Source organism: Phyllopteryx taeniolatus, chromosome 8, assembly GCF_024500385.1.
Source record: "Phyllopteryx taeniolatus isolate TA_2022b chromosome 8, UOR_Ptae_1.2, whole genome shotgun sequence".
Classification (NCBI taxonomy): Eukaryota; Metazoa; Chordata; class Actinopteri; order Syngnathiformes; family Syngnathidae; genus Phyllopteryx; species Phyllopteryx taeniolatus.
In genome coordinates, this window is record NC_084509.1 from 31,767,580 (window position 1) to 31,782,718 (window position 15,139).

Here is a 15,139-nt window from a genome sequence, read left to right on the forward strand (position 1 = left end):
AATGTGGAAAATAGTTCCCAAAATGTTCTGAATGAACTAAACAGTGAATTGGGAAAGGGAATAATGAGAATGTTTTGGGTTTTTTTTTTGCTTTTCCAATTCACTTGACGGGAAATACTGAGAATGTTTCCAGAATTCCAGTTGTGTATATATATTCTTTTTTTCAAAGTAATATTTTTGGGGTACAGAATAACGTAATTTAAGGAGAGAGCGTTTTACGACAGTGAACTCCAAACCCGCCTCGCTTTTAACCTTCCTTCACCCCCCTACGGAGCGGTATTAATAACATTGCCAGCAGGGGGAACAAACAGGCGGTGGGTGAGTGAATGGTCGCTGGGGAAGGGGGTCCCGCAGGACGGGGTCAGACGGCAACAACCTCCCGCTACTGGCATTATTGGCCTCCTCAGACTGCGGACTTTTATTAAATCTTGGTGCCATTGTTCCCGTTCGCTCTGGATGGGTCAAAGGCAACAAAGACCTGCCCGGGCGGGCGCACTATTAAAAGGACAAAATACACATCGAAGACAACAGATCACGGCACACTGGGCGTCCGCATCATCAGGGTCACCGAATTCTAAACATTCAGACTTATGCTACAATATTCAAAAGTTAGACTTTGTTTGTTTACGTCGGGTTTGCAATGTATGGCTTGCAGGCACGGGCGGCCTTACCCTAACCCTTTTCAAGCCCTGAGATTTCCAAAGACCCCCAAACATTTCATAATAACTGATTCATAAAGTTTACTTTGATTTAAAGCCATTATTTTCGTCTTAATTCACACACTTCAAAGACAACGTGCTCCCCCCTCTTCTCATGCAATGGACTACCCCATCTTCTTACTGCGCATGTGCAGACTTGATTCAGCAAAACAAACAAGTAGGGAGTAGAATGTGCTATTTGTTTTCTAATGTAGGGAGTCAAAGTAAATAGTCATCAGAAAAATAAATAAGTACAGATACGTGAAAGATCTACTAAATCTAAAACAGTTGAGTCGACGCCGCTTCTCACTGAAAGTCAGCGGAGATATGCCGTGACCCGAATGAGAATAAACATTACAGACAACTGACTCATGGATTCTGAATTATATAGATTTTTTATTCCTTAAATCCTTGATTTGATTTGTAGAAAAAAAAAAAAAAGTGTGCGCGTATATATACACATTCACACACACACTTGATGCAAAAACAGTATCAAACCTAATTGTGGTGCATTTTAGCGGCCTGTCTGATCCACTTCCGGAAATAGCTCAGCTCCAGCATGCGGGCCTGCCGCACAGAAGGCGGGTCCAGATCGTTAGCGTGGCGCAGGTCCAGGTGATGAGCGCCGTCCAGAATCATGATGGACACCAGGGAGGCGGACACGTTGCGAGTCACCCCGCCCGAAGACCACGGGTCCAGACCTCCGTTACTGGGACACCACGAGGAGACCATTCAGACTTCTTTTTCAGGGCCGAATCGTACTCACAGTTTGGTAGCTTGACTTACCAGTTTGATCTGTTCCGTGACCAAAACTGGAACTCAAATATTTGTATATCAAATAAATATTCCCCGTTGATATGAATTGAAATGCCATTAATCCGTTCCAGTAAAGAATGTAACGGAATCAAGTCATTTTGTAAAGCCAAAAGTCTCTCTCTCTCTCTCTCTCTCTCTCTCTCTCTCTCTCTCTCACACGTAACTTCAGTGATGTGCCTTTCAGGGGGCTCGGCCTCGTCGTGAGTGCGATGGGCCATTCTCCACATTCGTCTCCACATTCGTCTTATTTTGTATTGACTGTTTGTCGTGTTCAACAAAGGACGCTGAAAGTAAATAAACGACTGTGGCTCTCCTTGCCCATGCACATTACACTTCCTTATTAATTGCACATTCACCCCCACTCGAGCGGCGTCGTACCCGAAGAATTTTGGCTCACACCACACACACACACACACACACACACACAAATCCGGAATGATGTTTAAGATTAAAAATCAACAGCTCCCTTTTTCATTTGAGGAAATTGCAACAGTAAGTTTGAACTCTTATGCTCTTCAAACATTGAGGTGGTTTTTGTAAAAACCTACGGCTCGCCATGACATCTGCAAGTCAGAAGCTGAGCTGCATTGCGTTTGTTTCCGGACTTGGGCCCAAAACTACTTGATTGGCCCTTGTTCCTATACTATTCTGGAATTGTCTAAATTGTCCTGTAATGTGTGCATAGACGTTCACTGAAATGAATTCATTTTCTGGGCTTACCTGAAGATGATGTTGCTGTGCGAGGCGATGTCCTTCCCGCCGAAAACCACACCGGCCCAGTCGGCTCGCGGCCGGACACCGAACGTGGCGTGGCACTCATCCGAGAAGGCCTGGAAGTTCCACTCCGCGGGCTCGAACATGTCGCGGACTCCGTCGGTGCACATGGGCATCACCATCTCGGTGCAGGCCTAAGGAGGAAGGAGCCCCTCGTTTAACGATCTGATTAACCAGAGGTTGGCTCGTTATTGAAGGCCCTCGTACCTCAAATCCATGTTCCCCCACTGAAATGAATGAAAATGCGAGTAATCCATTCCAGCCCCACCCCAAAAAAAAAAACCCACACGACGGTATAGGACTGTATAAAAACATCGTGAAACAGAATGTAAAGAATTGAAACGTCCCCCCGCCCGAAGATAGCTGGGATAGTGACCCTAGTGAGGATAAGCGGTAAAGAAAATGGATTTAACAGCAGTTTCGGTAATTCAGTGGACATTGTGCTGCTCCTTCTGGCGTGCATGCCTCGGCCACCAGGGGGCAGTCTAATACATATAACAAAATGGGAAGCCCTTTGCAACCAAGTTGTAGTAATATTAGTTTTTCACAGAGCAAAAAGAATACGTGCCGTGAGTGTCATTATATTCGCTGTCTGTAGGCGTCCGCACAATTTGTGTTGAAATATCTGTTGTTAAAAAGTCTCTACCGTGATACCGATGCCAATTTCATTAGCTCACGTATGGTGCTTTGCATTATGTGTTAGCATTGAGACAAACTTGTGCGGCTTGGTTAAATATGTGAATTTCAACTGGGAGTGGCAATAAACATCTTGAAGCAAGCACACTTGAACTCTTTTTTTTTTTTTTGAAGAGCTGCTTGCTATCTGCCAAACTGCACGCCTGCGGAGGCAGACTATCATGGTTCAACTTTTTTTTTTTTTTTTTGCTTGCAACGCAAAGCCAAAAAAAAAGGAAAAATTCAAAACAGACCATGCAACGGCTTGTAATAAAAAAAAAACTAATAATTCAGATTGCGGCACTGGTGAGTGAAGGTACCACCGGATAACATTTTACATTAAAGGTCTCTCACTGCGCCGTGACCAAATGGACTCTCTTTACCTGGTAGTCCCAGCCGAATATGCCGAGGCTGCCGGTGGCGGTCTCGGAGATGTTGAGGCAGGAGGAGCTTCCGCTGTAGTTGTAGTAGACCTTGGCTCCTTGGGACACGCCGTGAAGGAGCTGCTGGTCGGTTGCGTACGAATCCAATGCCAGATACTTGCACACCGACTGGGGGGGGGGGAAACACTGATCAACGTTAACGGAATTTAAGTGGTCGACCAAAATTTGTAATTTTCCAGTGGGCTCTTCATTTTTTTCCAGAGCAGTGTATGATTTTTACAGTCGACACCCCAGGTCTAAACTATTAATAGAAGCAATTACAGTGGTGCCTTGAGATAAGAGTCTTGTCAAACGGTTCTACGCAGAGAGAGAGCAGCATTGCGTGGGCGGCATTCTTTTCTTGAAGAGATTTCTCCGGGCCTGTAAGGCAGTCTGGAACATGCTATTTTTGCTACAGTGAATTTTTTGGGGGTCAAGCTGAACCGCCTATGGCATCCAAGGTTACCCGATTTTGGAAAGAAAAAAAATTAAAGAAAACGAAAAAATTCCTCATGGCTCATGAAAGCTACCTGCCCGACTTGCCACGACAACAAAAAGCAAACCAGCGTGATCAGATTGGATAACATTTGAAAGATTTAAGCTTTTTCATATATTTACAATAATGTGTACGGTTCTGGGCGTTTTAGGGCCCAACAAATAAAATAAAAAAATTAAAAATACAATAATTTTGTACTGTCCAGTAATATTGGTACATATGGTCATAAAGAAAGAAGTGATTCGATATAACGGACAATTGGCGATAACCCCCCGCCCCATATACTGATCCTCTGCCACCTCTGCGCTTAGCAGCACGACAATAAAATTTGTCGTTCTTCGCAAAGGCTTATGAATATATGCCTGTGGATTTTGTCGTCATATCCGTCGACATTTAGTTTAGCAACATTTGTGCTGAGATATCTGTTGCTGAAAGGGCAACGGCGCCAGCATAATGCTCATTGCTAGCCCATGCGTTTATGGCATTTCTCATTGTATGTTAACATTCAGGTAGCGCTGGCTATACGTCCTTGCTTTTATATTTATTTTGACAGCAACCTTCAGCTGAAAGTGGCGGCAGTTTGAAGACCATTTACTAATTACATCAGTTACCTGCCACCATACAGCGCTCATATATCAAGTTTAAACTCACAAGTCAAGGCAAACAAAGAAGAAAAAAAAAAAAGTAATCCAATAATGGCTATATTCTCAAAAAATATATATATATATTTCCGTCACTTGTATATCAAGGCACCACTGTATAAAGCTTATTTTCGCTATTCTTGGCAGGGCTTCATCTCTATCCAGCACAAATAGCTCCCACTTGTTTTCTTTACAAAACTTAGTTCCCCCCCCCCCCCCCCCTCCGATCTACCAGCTGACCTCAACACCATGTTTCCACCTTGCCTCGTCACATGCAGCGCTCACCGTTGACCCCCCCGCTGCCCACTCAGCAGGCATATTCTACTTTCCCTACGGCTCAGTGTCTCTAGAAGGCCGGCTAAACGGTCATAGAGAGGTTCCTCTAATGTATGCGACCCCTATGGGCGGTGTAAGCGCTTTAGGCTGAGAAGCTTTTTTTTTTTTTTTTTTTTTAATGACAAAGCTAATGTGATTATGTGAGCCAGTGTGAGAAGGGCCCATTGAGGGTTTAGAGGTGTTGGCAGAGATGAATGTATAAAGCTAATCCTGGCTGAAAACTAAGGAGAAGATGCCACCCCCCCTTCCGCTGCTCTTTTTTTTTTTTTTTCTTCCACGGTGTAAATCTTCGCTTGGACGTGTCCTCGGCCGTCCTCATCCATCGACCACCACCAAGTGCTTGCACAAAAGCCTCAGTAACAACACTAACAGGGTTACAAAAACAAGGAGATCCCAGTTTTTGTTGGGGGGGTTTTTTTTTTTTGGGATTGAACTGTGCAACCGTAACAAAACCGACAAAAAAGATGGCGCTCCAATACAGGCTGTCCCAAAAAAAAAAAAATGTACTTTGCTTATTTTCTGATAATTTTTTTGTAATCTATCCTCGGTTTACAGAAAAATTCCCCTTTATACTGTTTTTGTGCACCATCTGGTGGCAAGGAACTGTTGAAGTAAGTTGAGGAGCTTCAATCAGACAAAAGTATAGTGGTACCTCACCTTACAAGTTTTGAGGTACCAGCTCTCACTCGGCCGATGGTTTTGTCTTGAGATGAGAGCAAAAATTTGAGTCATGAGCGCTAGATACTTCACAACAAGCAGCAGTTTGGTAAATGGGCAACAATTCTTCAAAAAAGAGGCTACGTGTTTTCTTAAAGCGGTTTATTGCTACTCCCAGTTCAAGTGTACTGTTAAACTTAAAACAAAGAGAATTACACCTTGTGTGTCTGACGAAAGTCCGCTTAGCTTAATCCTAACACCATCGACCAGAATGTTACTGATCTTCCCCACACTCCTATTAACCTCTACTATACTCTTAAACATCTTTTAAACTCTTAAACATACAGTAATGCACAGTAGCACTCTACGCTATATACACATTTTCATTCCTTGTAATGTGATTGAAAGAATTTTTTTTTTATTTTATTTTTTTTTTTTAATGTTTTAGGTAAGGAAGTGTTTTTTTCTACCACAAAAAAAAAAAAAAAACAACAACAACAACAACATACAGTTAGAATACCGCGATACAGTGAACTACGTGCATTATTAATATGGAGGGGGGGGGGGGGGACCCAAACAAAATCCACAATGCACTGAATCAACGCAACGTGACCCGCGATCTAGCAAGGGAGCACTGTATACATGTACATGGATCATACTGCACCCTTGTGGCCAATGCGCAGACACCAGAAGGAGACGCACAATGAATCGATTAAATCATAATGCACAAAGTAGCAACCAAGTACAATACTGTAGAGTGCCTTTGTCTTGTTTTTGTTTGTTTTTTTTTAAATTAAAAACGTGTCACGAAAATTGTTGTCTGCGTTTTATGGGGGGCTGGAACAGATTAATGGCATTTTTCATTTCAATAATTTGAGTTCCAGGCTTGTTCACGTGTCAAGGTACCACTGTATTGAGGGTTATTTGCGCCTGAAACAATGTACAGTCAAAGTGAGTATTTTCAGGGGGCATACCCGAAGTCCAAACTGTGATGATTTGCTTTTTTTTTTTTGCATTCTAAACAGGTCGGGACGCTAAAGCCAACGCGAGGCCCCTCCTCTTGTTCCGCAACGGCTGCCATAAATCCCTGCGAATTTCACATGCAAATCAGGCGCCAGCGCGTTTTATGTGAGAAAGCGTTTACAGGCCGCCATAGAACAAGTCTGCTGAACAACCAGAGGCATTTGGACTTGTTGTAACAACATGCACACACACACGGCAACCTGTACACTTTGTGTTCACAATAGTAGCACTGTGTAGAAAACACTGCCGAAAGCGCCGCCTTACAACTGATTTGAAGTTCACAAGAACACGTTTGCAGCATACCATACACACTAGGTTCCAGCTCACCGTGACCCTGAACAGGATCAGCAGTACAGAAAAATGGATGGATGGACTAAATGCAACACACTACAATGTATAAACACTGCACTACAGTACATATTAGTGCACGACAATATACAACAATTCAGCCACACTATACTCCACATTCACACAAAAACACAATAGTAGTTAGGGCTGAATTTCATTTTGTTTGTGCATCGTCATCGCAATGTACGCGTGCGTGCGCAATAGTCCCTGCGATGTTGGCGTTTTGGAATATAGTGAATCAACTGTAATATTAAAAGGGACCAGCAGAGGGAGCTTTCAGGAAGACTGTAAATGGGATTCAAAGTGTTCTTTTGTAATACCTCCATAATTGTAAAACTTTATTCCGAAGAAAATCCTTATTTGTATCAGTTAAAACACGTGCCTCACAGTTCTGAGCCCCGCCTGTGTGGCGTTCCCATGTTCTCCCCGTGCCTGCGTGGGTTTTCTCCCACATCCCAAAATCATGCGTGGTAGGTTCATTGGAGACTCTAAATTGCATGCAAGTGTGAATATGTCCACAAATGGTTGTGTATTGCATGTTTTTGCTTGCACATACAGGACGAAAGTCCTGTTTTTGTTTTCACTCCCCAATTAAAAAACATTCAAGCGACACGTTTTTGATATTGTAGGGCGAAAGCTGCAGCTGGCTACTAGTGTGGACTGAATGGGTGGCAACAATGGGGAAATGAAATGCCAGTATATTCAGACTAATAGCCCTTCAATAACATAGTTGTGGGGGGCATGAACTAGTTGGTTTTTTAGTTCCAAATTTGGAATTCTACATTATGAACTAGTTCGCATAGAAAATGAACTCTCTCTACACCGATCCTGTATTACTTGACATTGCGCTATATATCGGCGATTTAGAAAAAAATGAAAAGACAATAATCATTTCAACCAATCGGTCATTCCCCGATATCATGCAGCCCTAACTACAATATAGTGTAGTGTGTGTATATAATACATAGATACTAAACAACACTACAGTACAATGCATAGACGACACTACATACAACACTAATGCATTGAATAGACACAATATATACAAAATACACAGACACAAAAACGACTACAGCAGTGATTCTGAAACAGGGTGCCGCGGCACACGATTGCCCATCGGGTAAATGATCCCATTTTCCCCCCCCAAGATTATCCTTCATGTATCATTGTTGATCCATCTACGCCAGCCATGTAGTGACAGGCAGAGCGATGTCGCATTTGATGGCAGAAAGTACAATAAACCCGCGTATCCATCGGTCGCTATTCACACAAGCGGCCGCAGATTTGCCGAGCCGTCTTGTAAAATGACGAGGAGAGGAAAGCGGCAAGAAATGAAGGCGTGTTCGCAAGGACAAATCAAAGGGTTATATCCAGTCAAGTATCATTATGCAATACAACATAAACTGAATATCGTCGCTGTCGGGCTGAAAGCTTGGGTGTCTAAATGTGGTCAATTTCGATAGCAATAGTCAGCCCCCTGCGGTTTGTTTGCTTTTTACAAATTATTAACCAATAGCTTGAGAGCAACTGTCTGAGAATTGCCACATAACGCCACCTCGGGAGCCTCGTGGCATTAGATCGCCTCAAGATTTCTTTCGGTTTTGCCGCTCATGGAAAGTAATGACAGAAGCGCACGGCGGGTTTAGTTTAGTTTCGCTGTCGGTACCTGGACGGGCCAGCGAGGAAGCGGCCGCAGGAAGTCCGCCTTGTAGGGGTAGTCCACCATGGCCAGGTTCACCCACGTCTCCTGGAGCCAACTCTTGAAGCCCGGCACGTCCTTGTCGCTCTTGAGTGGCGCGCACAAGCCGAACTCCTCGGACAGCCACTGAAGACCCTGCGCTGCGCGCCGCAAGACATGAGCCCGAGTCTCATGACGCCGTCAGTCAGCCCCGTCCGTGCTTTCCTCCAGCCCGGTGAGCGTTTTTGATTAGAAAAAGCCCTCGAATATTTGGAGTTACTTTTTCCCCCCCTTAAAACGGATTCATTTCTCTCATTAAATAATCGATTGGCAATAAAATTACAAATGAGTAAAATGCTGACTGCGCACTGACATACATTTGACATTTTATGACAGAATTGGCTTATGAATAATCAACGAATGTTAAATAATGTACAAATCTTTATTTGTGAACTATTGTACATATCGTCCATCTTCGTTCATTGGCTAATTTAGCAGTTGTAAATCAGAACGAAATGGGCATCGTATAAAACAAACGTTATTCAAACTCAACTTGTGATTAGTTTTCCCAGCGTTCTGGACTAAATGTCTTACCAGTGGCGGAGAGGTTAGCGATGGCCCTCCACGACGCTCGGATGTTCGCGTCGCAGTTGGGTCCGCTTTTGGCAAAGTCCCGCGTGACGACTTCGTAGAAGTCTCCGCATGGCGCCATCCCTGTGAACTGCCATATTGGTGCGGAGGCGGCCAGGGCACTGGGGACATTTGATTTTTGAAATAGCGTTGCAATTACCCATTTGGAAGAAGTTGCCGCCCTTACCCGACGACAACGTTGGGATATTTCATCCGAAACCAGGCGGCCAGCATCCCGCCGTACGATCCCCCGACGGCGACGACCGGGCTTTGCCGGGCTCCGGCTCTGCCGAGCTTCACATTCTGGATCAGTACGGCAAAATCCGCCAGGGCCTGCTCTGCGGTCAGGTAGTTCAAGTGCTTGCTGTCCTGCAGACAAACAAGTGCGCTTTTGAAACACAATCGCACGCACAGCAGACAGTCTCTCGCAAAAGTGAGCAAACCCCTCGCATTTGTGCGACCTCTTCATGAAGAAATGCTACAATGTATGACTAATGAGGCCCAGTTTGGGACATTTACACGTAGGGATGTCCTCGCTACGGTTGCCCCCAGTTTTGACAAAGGCCGTGTGTTGAGTTAGTACAGGAAATCTTCACTGGACACGGAGCAACGCTTCTATGGACCTTGCTTTGTTCACGGAGAACGGAGAAGAGGGCCTAAACCACAAACTGGATCGTCCAGAATGTCTTGCTAAGAGGAAGAATCAATAACCAAGAACTCTCGAGAGTCCAACTTGCGATTCAGTGTTTTGATAAGCATATTCACTCACGCTGTAAGAGTCCGCTCCAAATGGCATCGATTCTCCGTAGTATCGATGTTCTGCGAAGATCAACATGGCGCCCAGGTCTCCGGCCACGTCCCACATGAAGCCCTGGACCACAACCAGCTCAGTTGTACATTATACGGAAGTCTGACGTCGAGGTTCCGCTGTATTTGAATAATGTGCACGCAAGAATGAAACATGACTTGACGGGTTAACTGACAGTGTTGTTGCAGAACCAGGTGATGTCGCCTTCGTTGCCCGTGTAGAACAAAATGGGACCGCCCGGCGAGCGCCACTGCTTGTCGGCCACAAGGTAGCGCTGTTTGAAAGTGCCATCTTCTACGAAACCAAAATGATCAATCTGGGGTGGAAAATAAATAAATAAAAAGAAGTCACGTTACCTTTTAGTTCAACGTACAAGTAGGTTCCAAGACCAACCGGAGCAATATTTTCATGGGACATGGTAGCAGTGAGTAGGCATGTTTTTCAGTTAACAACAGGCTAGGTTCCCTTTTGGTCAGGACTACAGCTCAGATTTATGCGATGAGACATCACAATTATATCAGAGCTTTTAACTGGCGTAGAGCTAAAATGGACTTCGTCTTACCACAGCAATTTTTTATTTTTTTTTTTTGAATTAAAAAACAATGCGCTTGTTAATTTGACTTTATGTCTGTTTAGATTCTTAGACATTCAGCTTATATGGTAATCAGCAAGGGTTGAATCGAAGCAACTGGACTCTTTTTTTTTTTTTGTTGAATTTGTTTTGGGTTTTTATTTTTTTCTGTTCATGAACATTTTCAAATACAACTTTGGCTTTGTGAGAAAGGTGAAAACTACTGGTGTTATTGTTCCAAAGTTGAAGACACACAAAATGACCATCAATTGCCATGCAAAATGATCAACCGAAGTTACAAATTCAGATGGTGATCAAGTAATTCATTCCCATCCGCTGTGTATGACACAGTTGTCAAAGATCCTGGACACCTCTATAATAAAATGTTTTTCTTTTGCCCATCTGTGGACACAAAAGGAGGCAGTGACTTTGCAAGGCAACGACAGCAGAAAGATTCAAAGCGTCCTTTCAGCCTCATCTTGGCAGCGTGTGGGCGTACCGTGACAGCGTTGGAGAGAGAGGAAAAAAAAAAAAAAAAAAAAAAAAAAAAGTGGCAGATCGGCATGCACCACATAATTGTGTGAACAAAGCATTTAAATGTGGTTGTGTGTCCTTTAAAAAGGTCACTTTTTTCTCCAGTCGCTTTGTTGATTCATTTAATGAAGTCTTTTACTCTGAATATTGTCTTTTCAGAAGGTCACAGTTTGATATTTGCCATAATTTCTCGTTTTTATTCAGCTCCTGTAATTGATTTAGACACATAGAAATGACAAGATGCTGCGGTATTGCTTGTTTTTTTTAACTCTACAGTGAATCCCCGCAGGTAATTGACACCTCGCAAAATAATTTATAATTGCCTACATATGCCACAAGATGGCAGCAGACAACTACCTTAGTTTAAATGAGACCTCAGCTCACTTCTACAGTTCCTTGACACCAAGATGCCAACAGATGGCGCCAAAAATGGCGAACTGTTAATAGGGGGCGGTTGAGTGTATACCTGCTTCTGATTGGAGCTTTTTTTGGGCCACTTCTCGAGCAGGAACTTGCCTAAAACGGCTACGGCAAATACAAACTGACGACTTCCCGTGTGCTGTTCTGACGGACATTTCGTGTCGGTCAATCAAACAAGAGTCGAAGGATAATTTTTTTCTAACTTTCCAGGGAGTGCTACCGAGTGAATTTTGCAGGGATCCTGTTGGGGACCCCTGAAAAACATTTTCACCAGGATACACAAATGCTTCTGAATTTAGCATCGCTCATCTGTCCAAGATACTTGCTTTCGATTGCGGCTCATTTAGGCAAATTCCCGAGAAGGATTTTGTCAAAGTACAAGCTTTGTAATTAGCCAGGCTTCAAACCAATATGGTTGACTTCTTGTTCAATTTTATGCATGCCAACTGGTAAAACTGGTGTCGGGGGGGGGGGCCCCCTAAAGCCCCCTCTCAGCATCCAGACCTGGTTACCTGAGAAGTAGTGCCACTCTGTGGACATTGTGGAAATTACTGCATGAGTGACATCCATTCATTTGCTGCGCGGCAGGCAGTAAAAAGAGGATTTCCTGCGGAGATGAGAGCGATGACTTTGTGACCCGCTGTCACGCAGACAGCGTGGGAAGACGAAGGCGGCGCGACGGACGTGGCTCGAGCAAATGGGAATTGCATCAGACGGACTTTTTTAAGTGTAGTGGCGAGGGGATAAGACAATGTGCATCAGGATAGAGGAAGTAGTCTTTATGGACTCACTGATGAGGAAGAATGCTGACGGTGGGTGGAACACACGTGCACTCCCCTTCCCCATCCCTCTGGCTAATTATGCCAACATAAATACTGTACATTACTCACCAAAAAGTGAAAGATACATTGGTGACTTGACTTACGTTTGATTCATTCCTTGACCACGCTTGAACGTCAAAACACTCAAATCATCTAGCTCCATTGAAATGAATGAAAATGCCAATAATCTGTTCCACGCACCCCAAAAACATGAACAAACATTTTTTGAACCCGTTTTTAAAAATGTACACACACATCTTCTGCAATGAGCGCCTTGGTCACCAGGGGGCCACATAATGCATGTCGATGACAAAACAAGAAAGTCGACTAAATTGCAAAAATATTCATTTTTCGCAGAAGATAAAGAACATATGCCTGTGAGTATTGTTGTATGCATTTGTTCAAATACACCTTTTTAATTTTTTTTAATATATTACAGCAACAACATTGTTAGTTTCATTGGGCTGTTTATGATGTTTTTGAATTGTGTATTAACATTAAGCTAGCAGACTTTGGTAAGACATGATTAAGTGGCTTGGTTAAATCAATGTGGGATTGTCTTTGTTTTACGTTTAGTTTTATGAAAACCTTCAATAGCTTCGGGCAAGCACTTGAAGAGTTAGTCACTATCTGCCAAACTGCTGCTTGTTGTCAAGTTTGATTCACGGGACACACCATAGCACGGACTCGTAACTTAACAAAAAAAAAAAAAAAAAAAAAAAAAAAACCAAACCAGAGAGAGAAAAGAGAAAAAAAATCGCCAGAGCAATGGTTTGCATATTGAAAACCCCCTATCAGATCAAGTTGAGGTACCTGAAAAGTCACTAAATAGCCCAATATACCGATTTTGGGAGTAGTGTACACTTATTAAAACATTACAATCTCATGGCACACCAAACTTCAAAAATTTCTCAAAAATATTTTCTCTGTTCATCAGGGGGATTACATTTAATACCAACCTGCGATACAGAGACAAACTTTTTTTTTTTTTTTTTAAATGGTTAAAACCCAAATAATAAAACATCTGTTTTTAAAACACGTTGTAAACATATCTCAACGCTAAAAAAAAAATGGAAGCATAAAATGTCCAGAAAATACAGATTATTAATGGAGGGAAAATAATTAGGAACAACAAACTAACCGAAGGAAGAACAAGTACACACTCATTGTGTTGCTCTTTACTACAGGAAATAGTGAGGAGGGGGGCTTTGTTGTGGGCAGACAACACGTGCGCGACCTCAACAATATTAAGTGCTGCAGTAACCAAATGTTGCTGCCCAGGTGAGCAGTGTACAAAGAATGATTATGCTTCTCTGTTATACATTTGTAAGTCACGTGCCAATATTTCCACTCAACGCGGACTATGCTCTTTCTGACTACCATTGCATTCTCTTATCCCAGGGACATGGCTTTCTTTGTCGGACTCCTCCATCCACTGATTTCATCAAACAGGAACTATCCACTTAACCACCAACAGCCATTAGTCAGGATTGAGTAAGTCACATACAGTGTACGGGAGACTTGCAGTTATGCAGGTACTGTACAGATGCACAGAAATTAACTGGAATTTATGTTTTCCATTGAACATAAAAATGTCTTGTATGGTTTTTGATAGAAAAGGAAATATTGGAGTAACATGTGATCTGTGGGGGGGGGGGGGGGGAATAACCGCTAACAAAGTACGTTTTCCTGAATATTTTATATTTTCTCACAATGAACTACGATGAGGTCACCAAAAAAAATAAGAAAAAGAAAAAAAAAAATCTAAACCAGATCGTCGTGAGTGTATTATAATTAATTAAGCTCGCCAACCGCACCTGTTAGCATTCACACCAAACACGTTGAATGAATTGTAGCTTTTAATTAGTATCATCATAACATTTAAAGTATAATGAAGAATTTGGCCTACATATTAGAGACTTGGAGTAAAATTCAACTCGCCTTCTGGTCAAAGTACTTTTTTTTTTTTTTTTTTTATATAAATGTTTTGTAATAGCGCTGCCATGTAAAACTAATCCAAGACAAAAACGAGTCCTCATTCAGCACGTGCATGCTACTATTTTTTAATCAACCCAAACTTTAATCGTTTCCAGAATAGCGGAAAATGACTACCAAAAAAAAAAAAAAAGAAAAAAAAAAAGAAAGGAAAAGATAAATCACGTCGCAGTGCACCAACGTCATCTTTGCCACTCACAGCCAATGGGAGGCATATTTGAATGTTGCGTTTCAAGGTTAACTTTTGGTACGAAAACTAGGAAACACTTTTTTTTCCCCCTCATTTAAAGTGCAAAGAAGAATTCGGCGTACATTGTAAAGACTTGGAGAAAAGGTTCAACTCACCTTCTGGTCGAAATAAAAAGTTTCATAGCTGACGGGAATCTCAGAGGAGGGAAACGAGCCTCCGCGTCTGGTGAACAATTGTCGAGTTTTGAAGGCGTGAAAAGAGCCAACAAACAATAATAGCATGCAGGTGACTGCAGCGACATCCAAAAGTCTCTTCCCGGCTCCAAATGTCATTTTTTCTGCCGTCCTGTCAACACTCCCGCCGTCAGCACATTTTGGGGACAGAAGACCGGATGATCCTCTTAAAGAGGAGGAAAGAGGAAGTGAAACTGCCTGTCAGCAGACATCAAAGTGTTTCTAATTTAAGCGACAATAAATATCACGGGTCCAGCAACTGACGATAAACAACGAAACTTCCTTTCGGGGTTTTAGAAAGCCCCATTTGGTTCACGTTTTATCATCTAGTTGCTAGCGGCGAGCCGTCGGCATCGTCGCTGGCTAAACCCAA

General features: G+C 42.8%; 1 protein-coding gene across 1 annotated transcript; it reads right to left on the reverse strand.

The window, feature by feature from the left end:
• Nucleotides 1-1,074: 1,074 nt before the first annotated feature.
• prcp (prolylcarboxypeptidase (angiotensinase C)) lies at nucleotides 1,075-15,105 on the reverse strand. The gene is made up of 9 exons (XM_061782588.1): nucleotides 14,689-15,105; nucleotides 10,178-10,318; nucleotides 9,964-10,065; nucleotides 9,382-9,563; nucleotides 9,159-9,316; nucleotides 8,553-8,725; nucleotides 3,347-3,514; nucleotides 2,235-2,422; nucleotides 1,075-1,407 (listed from the first exon to the last, which is right to left on the reverse strand). The coding sequence occupies exons 1-9, from the start codon at nucleotides 14,863-14,865 to the stop codon at nucleotides 1,197-1,199; spliced, it is 1,500 nt and encodes a 499-aa protein (XP_061638572.1). The 5' UTR covers nucleotides 14,866-15,105; the 3' UTR covers nucleotides 1,075-1,196.
• Between the last annotated feature and the right edge of the window lie 34 nt (nucleotides 15,106-15,139).